Source organism: Arachis duranensis, chromosome 6 (assembly GCF_000817695.3).
Source record: "Arachis duranensis cultivar V14167 chromosome 6, aradu.V14167.gnm2.J7QH, whole genome shotgun sequence".
Lineage (NCBI taxonomy): Eukaryota > Viridiplantae > Streptophyta > Magnoliopsida > Fabales > Fabaceae > Arachis > Arachis duranensis.
Window position 1 is genome coordinate 8,893,736 of NC_029777.3, and position 8,953 is coordinate 8,902,688.

The following is an 8,953-nucleotide window of genomic DNA, read 5'->3' on the forward strand; positions in this document are numbered from 1 at the left end:
TTTCCTTCTCCTGGGGTCGGGGGGCCGATATCGTTTCGTCGTAGGACGAGGTCGTTGCCCGCAAATTCTCGTCGGATAACGCCGTGATTGTATCTTAGGCTGATTCTTTGTTTGAGTGCTAACTCTTTGACGTGAGCTATGCTTCTTTCTTCGTCCATGAGGTCTCGTTCTGCTTCTTCGTCGTTACCTCCAACCGTTTTCCTGGGGCTGGGGTCCCTGATTTCCACTGGGATGACTGCTTCTACGCCGTATGTTAATCGGAAGGGCGTTTCTCCCGTGCTCGTTTGGGGTGTTGTTCGGTACGACCATAGGACTGATCCCAACTCATCTGCCCATAGTCCTTTGGCTTCGTCGAGTCGTTTCTTGAGTCCTTTAACGATTATTTTGTTGGCGGATTCCACCTGTCCGTTTGTTTAGGGATGTTCTACCGAGCTGAAGCGATGGGATATGCGCAATCCTTCTAGGAGTTCTCTGAAATTTTTGTCGGTGAACTGGGTTCCGTTGTCTGAGATGATGACTTCGGGGATTCCGAATCGGGTAATGATCTGTCGCCAGACGAATTTTCGACATTGGGTCGCCGTTATGGAGGCCAGGGGCTCGGCTTCAATCCATTTGGTGTAGTAGTCTATGGCGACGACGAGATACCTGAGTTGGCCGGGTGCTGTGGGGAAGGGCCCGACGAGGTCGATTCCCCAACTGCCGAACGGCCGTTCTGCCGATATAATGCTGAGTTGGTGTGGGGCGGCTTGGTGGATATTGGCATGCCTTTGACATTTGTCGCAGCTTTTTGTTAACTGTATGGAGTCTCGAATGATTGTGGGCCAGAAGTAGCCAGCCCTGATGATTTTTTGGGCTAGCGTTTTTCCTCCGATGTGGTGACCGCAGCAGCCTTCGTGGATCTCACGGAGTATGTACTCCGTGTCCCCGGGTTCGACACATTTGAGTAGGGGTTGCGAGAATCCGCGTTTGTATAGTTGTCCTGCTATGATGGTGTAGTTGGCGGCTTCTCTTTTTATTCGCCTTTCCTCTTTCGGGTCTGGTGGTAGGGTTCCGTCGAGGAGGTATTGTAGGATAGGGTATGTCCAAGACTCCCGGTTTGAAGATGTTAGATGTGCGTTGATTATTGTCGATACGGAAGGCGACTTAACGACCTCCTGGATTAGTGATCTGTTGCCGTGTCCCGACTTTGTACTGGCTAGCTTGGAGAGTAGGTCCGCCCTGGCGTTTCGTTCCCTGGGGACATGTTGTATGGTGACGTTTTCGAATCCTTCTTTTAATTCACTCACTTTATTGAGGTATTGTTGGAGTAAGGGATCCCGGGTTTGGTAGCTCCAGTTGATTTGGGAGCACACTACCTGGGAATCGGTATTTACTTCGAGTACCTTGGCGTCGACTTCCCGGGCTAGGTTTAGGCCTGCTAAGAGGGCCTCGTATTCTGCTTGGTTATTTGATACTGGAAAGTCGTATCTTATTGATTGTTCAATTATGATCCCGTTTTGGTTTTCGAGTATAATTCCGGCGCCTCCGTGAGTGGAGTTTGATGAGCCGTCGACGTGCAGTTTCCATGGTTCGGAGGTGAGTTTGATCGGAGTCATTTCAGCGATGAAGTCGGTCAAGGCCTACGCTTTGATGGCGTTTCGGGGTTCGAACCTGATCTGGAATTGGGATAACTCGATGGACCATGCTAGCATTCTTCCTGCTAGGTCGGGTTTTTGTAATACTTGTTTGACCGCTTGGTCGGTTCGGACCGTTATGGGGTGAGCTTGGAAGTATTGTCGTAGCCGTCGGGATGCCGAGAGAAGTGCGAAAGCTAGCTTTTCTAAGCGTGAATAGCGAGCTTCTGTGTCCTGTAGGACCTTGCTTATGAAGTATATGGGTTTTTGTTCCTTTTTCTCGTTTTCCCGGACGAGTGCTGCTGCGATTGCTTCTTCCGTTATGGAGAGGTACAGGTATAGTGTTTCCCCTGTTTGGGGTTTTGCGAGGATTGGAGGTTCCGCTAGGACCCTTTTGAAGTGTTGGAAAGCTTCTTCGCATTCTATCTCCCATTTGAAGGGGGTTCCTTTTTTCATAAGTTTGAAAAAAGGGATTGCCTTTTGGGCCGATGCCCCGAGGAACCGGGATAGCGCGGTTAGTCGGCCGGTGAGTTTTTGGATTTCTTTGAGGTTTTTGGGACTTGTCATCTCAAGGACGGCACGACATTTCTCTGGGTTTGCCTCAACTCCGCGTTGCGTGATCATGAAGCCGAGGAATTTTCCTGCTTCCATTCCGAAGGCGCATTTTGTTGGGTTGAGTCGCATTTGGTGTTTTCGGTTTTTTCTTCGTCTGGTCGGTGCATCGGGATCTGGTTGTAGCCGGAATATGCGTCCATGAAGCTGAGGTATCGGTGGCCGGATGCTGCATCCACTAGCCCGTCAATGTTTGGTAGGGGGAAGGCATCCTTCGGGCATGCTTTGTTGAGATCTGTGTAGTCGACGCACATTCGCCATTTCCCGTTAGATTTTCTTACCAGTACGACGTTGGCTAGCCAGGTCGTATAAGGGAGTTCTCGGATGAAGTTGGCTTCGAGTAGGGCTTTCACTTGTTTTCGGACCTCGGCGGCTCGGTCTGGTGACATTTTCCGTCTTCTTTGAGCCACTGGTTTGGCTAGGGGGTCTACTGCCAGATGGTGAGACATTAGGTCGGGGCTTATTCCCGGCATATCGGCTGGTGTAAATGCGAACAGGTCTCTGTTTTGTTTCAAGAGTTGGGAGAGTTCTTCTTTGAGGTCGTATGGGAGGTTTCTGTTGATGAAAGTGTATTCTTCTTTGGTTGGCCCTATCTGTAGCTTTTCCATGTCTCCTTCTGGTTCCGGTCTAGGTTGGCCGTCTAGTCGTGCATCTAGGTCGGCAAGGAATATTCCGGCTGCGTCCCGGGATTTTTTCCTTAGGGCTAAGCTATTGTTGTCGCATTCGGCTGCGACTTCTCGGTCTCCGTGAATGGTTCCGATGGTGCCGTCGTCGGCCCTGAACTTCATGAGGAGGTATTTGGTGAAGATGACTGCAGAGAAGTCGTTGATCGTTTTTCTCCCGAGAATGACGTTATAGGCTGTGGAGTCTTTTAGGACTACGAATTCGGATAAGATCGTCTTTCTCTTATTGCTTGTCCCTATGGTGATGGGAAGGGTAACCGAGCCGTCTGGTTTGAGGAAGTTGTCTCTGAGGCCCGTGACGCCGTGGCGGTGTGTTTGGAGGTTGTCGTTGCGGAGCCCGAGTTTGTCGAAAGCTCCTCGGAAGAGGATGTTGGAGTCGGCGCCAGTGTCCACCAGTATTCTTCTTACTAGCCCTGTTCCGATTCGGGCTGATATGACGAAGGGGGCGTCTTCGGCCGAGGTGCCGTGTTGGCAGTCCTCCGGCAAGAAAGTTATCGTGCTGTCGGCTATGGTGACTGGGTCGTGGTGCCTGACGGCCATTATTTTGAGGTCTTTTTTCATTGTTAGTTTTGACTTATTCGATACGTCCTTGCCCGTGATGACGTTCACTATGATGGTCGGATCCTCTTCGGGGTTTTCCCTGGGGGGCGGTTTTTGAGTTCTCGGGTTGCGTCCTTCTCTTTCTGGCGACTTGTCTCTGTCGGCGCGCCTTGGTTCTCTGATGAATTTGACGAACTCTGGGAGTTTGCCGTCTCGTATGGCCTGTTCGAGAGCGTCTTTAAGGTCAAAACAATCTTGTGTTTTGTGGCCGTATCCTCGGTGGTAGTCGCAGTAGAGGGCTTTGTTTCCTCCTGTCCTTTCCTTGAGTGGTCGGGCTTTGGGGATGACGCCTCGATCTGCTATTTGGTGGTATATCTCGGTAATTGGTGCTGTTAGGGGGGTGTAATTGGAGAATTTTCCTATTCTTGGTGGTCGGTTGGTTGGTCTAAGGTGGTCTCGTTGGTTCTCTTTGGGTGGTGGGTTATGACGCGGAGTCGGGTTGCCGTGTTGGGTAGCGACGTGCTGCCGTTTGTTGGCAGCGATGACCTGGCTGACTTCCTCGTCGTTGATGTAGTCTTTGGCGACGTTCTGGATTTCGTGCATGGTCCATACTGGTTTAGTGGTGAGGTGTTTGCGAAAGTCTTCATTCATGAGCCCGTTAGTTAGGCAGAGGCTGGCGACGGAGTCCGTGAGTCCGTCGACCGTCAGGCATTCATCGTTGAAGCGGTCGAGGTATTTTCTTGTAGATTCTTCTTGCTTCTGTGTGACCCCTAGCAAGCTGATGGGGTGTTTGGCCTTGGTGATTCGGGTTGTGAATTGGGCCATGAATTTTCTTGTGATGTCGTGGAAGCTGGTTATGGATCCGTTTGGGAGGGCGTTGAACCATTTGATCGCTGGTCCGGCAAGGGTTACTGGGAAGGCTCTGCATCGGACCGCGTTGGATGCTCCTTCTAAGTTCATTCTGGCCTCGAAGGCCGTTAGGTGTTCTTGAGGGTCTTTAGTTCCGTCGTACTTCATGTCGGTGGGTTTGTCGAAGCCTCTGGGGAGTTTCGCTCTTAAGATTCTTTCTGTGAAGGGCGTGGCTCCCATTATGATGTGGTCGTTTCTTGTGCGCTTGGTGTGTCGTCGTCTCGGGTCTTCGTCCGAATCGTGCTGACGGCTCAGATCGTGGGATGCGCTGCGGTGATGTTTTTTGCTGTGTCGCCGCTCTGGCGATTTCTCGTGTCGGTGGTTGCGTGAGGTGCTACGATCATCTCTTCTATCGTGTTGCCGGGTTGGCGACCTTCCGCGGTAGGACCGTGGCCTGGACGTTGCCTGGCTTCCGTGTTCGTTGGCGTATTTTCCTTTGTCGGTCAGTTTACCTTCAAGTTCCTGGACTCGGAGGCAGAGATCCTGAATGATCTGTGTCGCTTTGTCCCTTGCTTTCTCGGGGTGTTGTGGATCTGCGATCATGTGCTCGTTTGTGCGGTGGATGGTGCTGGCTATCCGGGCTTGGTTCATGACCTCCTGTTGCTCTGGGGTCGGATGACGTGGTCTGGAGTCGTCTTGGCTTGATGGATTTTCGTCCAAGATACCCTCCATCTGTTTTGACTGTCGCAGGTCCCCACAGACGGCGCCAATGTACAGAATGTTTCTGATACGATCTAGGAGGAGGATCGGGAACCTGCGGGTCGAGTCGGATGTTGGATTGTCCAGATGAAGAGGAGGGGAGGTACCTGCAAAGACACTCCGACGCTCAAGTCAGAATAGATCTAAGAGGTGTAAGGTATGAGGAATGAATGAATACCTGGAGGGACCTGGGTCCTCTATTTATAGGTGATGGTAGTTATCTTATCTTATCTTGTTTGGCTAAGATAAGGGAGACGTTTGAATTCAAAAGTTGGTTAGGAGTTCTAGAGGGCCGGTTATGGGCCTTCTAGAAGGGCGAAGTGGGTCGGACCCGGGTAACCGGTTTCAAAGACCATTCCGGGCGTAGGATCCATGGGTCGGATCCGTAACAGAAGAGAAAGTAAAAACTCTAAAAAAAGTATCTGTAAAACAAGGACCTTATATGTGAAGGGTATCGCACCAAAGTTGGATCTAAGGATTATGGGAAGGTCTTAATTTTTTTTTTCACTTTCAATGTCTACAATATAAAAAGTTTATATTTGTTTATGATGTAAAAATATTGATACTAACTTGACCCCCCTTCCCTTCTTTCCTATAGACAACTGACAGAGTGACGGTAATAAAAAGAGCTCAAAGTGAATCTAAACAATCTTAAAAAAATTTAATTTTATTTTATTTTTTAAGATAAATTTTCTAATAACTGATTTATCAATTTCAGTGTGAAAAATGTGTAATTTCTTTTGTTCCTAATTTTTTAACAAAAACCAAAGGTGATATTTCAGTTGATACTTTATTCTCTTTCAATCATATTTTTGAAAAATTTTAAACATTAGTTATCAACTAATATTTTTAACTGTAATAATATTATGAAAATATTCATTTTTTAAAATTACAGTCCACTATAAATTATGTATGGAAAAAAATTTATAAAATTAAACTACTTTTACAAAAAAAAGTCATAGGTTGACAAAAGTTTTTGGTTAAGAAGACCAAAGTATCTATAGATAAAAAATTAAATAATAAAAAATTTAGTTATTATTTTTATATGAAAAAGTCTAATTTTTTATTAATAATTAATTTTAACATTCGTGATTTAAAATTTGAAATAATTTAACGTGTATACTTTTACATTTAATTAGGTGTTAAGCCTGTTACACAAATAGAAATAATTAATTTTTATACTTGTTATTTAAAAATAATATTTTTTCTCACTATGTATATAAAAATATAATTAGATATTAGTATAAAAAAATATACTGATAGTTATAAAATTAACTCAATATTAATTTTTTAAAACAATTAAATCTTGATTTTAATTTTTAATTATAACATTAATATTCTCTTCAAATTATATGTAATAAATATTTGAAAGAAGAGAAATGAAAATATAGATTAGAAAGATAAGCGGTAAAAATTTAAAACTAAATAAAAAACTAAAAAAATATGTATATAATAATAATATTTTTTATTTGAATTTTATTATTTTGTTAATTTTATTTTCTGTAGAATAGAAAGGTAGAGAAAACAAAGAATGAGAGAAAAGAGAGAGAGAAAGATAAGGATGAAGAGTGAGAGTGAGAGTTTATTAATTTTGGAAGAAAAAATTTTATTTTTTATTTTAATTATAATAAAAAATATTGGATGATATATTTTGATTTGTCAAATTACTAATATAAAATATAAATTAATATAGAGTAAAAATAGTAGAGAAAAGTAGAAAAATTGAGAGAGGTAGATCCGTAGATGAGAGAATTCAGAAAGAGAGTTTAGTAACTTTGGAAAAAAATATTTTTTGTAAAATTTTAATAAGAGTGTCATGTGACACATTTGATTATTAAATTAAATAGTAATATATGATACATAATATAGGTATATTTCAATTAGATAGTAATATATGATACATAATAGAAGCATAATGAACTAAATTCTCAAGAAAAAGGCGGAGGGTTTTGCTTCCAAGTCTCGTCAATATAATCAAGAATGAGCAGTGATTCAGCAAGGGGCTTACCCTGGTGCACAAGAACAGGTACCTTTTTGTAGACAGGGTTGTATTTAAGGAGCATGTCACTCTTGTTGCTGAGATCTTCTTCCACATATTGGCACTCTATTCCTTTAACTGCTAGTGCCCACTTCACTCTTAGAACAGCTGGACTACCCCAAAATCCTATTAACTTCACTGAATCTCCTTCCATCTTTTTGTCTTCTCAATTAATTTGTTAATCCAAAAGGAAAACTAATTGGATAAAGATGACTTTGATATCAATACCCGAAAAAGAAGGATGGCTTTGCTATCCTTCAAAATATGCCTATTTAACCTTAAAAATTAAGATAAAAAAATTCCCTAAACTACAAAGATGATTGATCATAGTCATATTACCAAGCAAAGAGGCAGAGCAATATTCCCTGAGACTTCATGTGAAGAGAGAGAGTATAAGAAGAAAGAAAGATCCAGAGCAATGTGACATAAGTTAATGAAATATTCATCATTCATTATTCAGTAACAATGTGTGCCAAAGACATCGGTTTGGTTGACAAGTATACAAGTTAAATACATGGCGCAATTGGCAAAGACCAAGCATGATTTCTATGAGAGTTAAATGTTCATCTGTCTTTTGGTTTTAAGCTTTATTTATATAATTTCTTTTATTTAAAAAAACACTTCTTGGTAGAATTTCTGCTGCTTGTAAGTTTTAAATATATCCTCAGAAAGGGGTCTATAGAATACAGAATTGAATATATTCTATTTCTATCGTACTTTTCAAGCTATCATTTCCAGCAAACTAACTCCTCCTCCACAACCTATACCAAACATATATGCCAATTCATAGCCATTGAAATCATTTGATAAAATGTGTATGCAAGCACCAATCCGAAATACCAATTAACAAAATACTCACCAACAAACTCAACAGGGAAAACAGAACATTTCTTTCCGTATGTTGGTTTCAATATATTTTCATTTTTTTTATATTACCATAATCTTTTTTCATATGTAAAAAAATAGCCATTAAAAAAATAATGGTACACAAGGTACTAAGGGATCATTAACAATACGTTCTCACGCATAAGTGGCATAACCATATCACTTTCCACCACCATGCCACCATGCTACAACCATGCATCAACTTTTTTATTTTGCTCTAAACATATTATATATGTATTTAATTTGGTTCCATATTACATTACTCATTTTCTCATTTCTCTGGTACGATTACTCTTCCTCTCATAGCTGCTGCATTTGTGAGCACTCCCAAGTCTTCTAAGCACCTCTTCCTCTCATAGCTGCTGCATTTTGTGAGCACTCCTAAGTCCTCACTCTTCTAAGCACCTCTTCCTCTCAAGTCCTCACTCTTCTAAGCACCTCTTCCTCTCATAGCTGCTGCATTTTGTGAACACTTCCAAGTCCTCACTCTTTTAAGTACGAAAGAGTCCTCACTCTTCTAAGCACATCTTCCTCTCATAGCTGCTGCATTTTGTGCGCATTCCCAAGTCCTCATTCTTCTAAGCACGAAAGGCAGCCAAGTAGGTGACCGTCAATCTCAAGTACTCACACAGATTTTTCTATTTTGAAATATCTAGGCCTTGTAGCATTTTTATAATAACTTTTAGTAATGTTTTTTAAGTAATTCAGGTGTTGTATTTTGAAATGAAGGGCGTCCATCCTCATCAATCAGATAATAGTCTTAGCGGGTCTTCTCTTAGCGGGTCTTCTCACCAGGCAAGTTACTATATTTTGTTAAACAATAAAAAGCCATATGCTCTGCTAATATTTTTATAATGTTGGTGACGTTCATAAATTTATTATTATTAAAATTTGATAATTTTATGAATGACTATATTTAAAAAAAATAAAAAAAAGTTTAGAAATTAAATTTTATTTTGTATTTTTTTTGTATT

General features: G+C 42.2%; 1 protein-coding gene across 30 annotated transcripts in view; it reads left to right on the forward strand.

The window, feature by feature from the left end:
• LOC107492417 (negative regulator of systemic acquired resistance SNI1) overlaps positions 1–8,953 on the forward strand; it is a 148,866-nt gene that overhangs the window by 100,557 nt on the left and 39,356 nt on the right. The window contains exon 9 of one of the 30 annotated variants that reach the window (XM_052263228.1): positions 8,286–8,365. The exons of the other annotated variants lie outside the window; for them this stretch is intronic. Coding sequence (XP_052119188.1) covers positions 8,286–8,319 — 34 coding nt within the window. The 3' untranslated portion in view covers positions 8,320–8,365. Of the gene's footprint in view, positions 1–8,285; positions 8,366–8,953 lie in introns of those variants that run through there. 30 annotated transcript variants of the gene reach the window in all.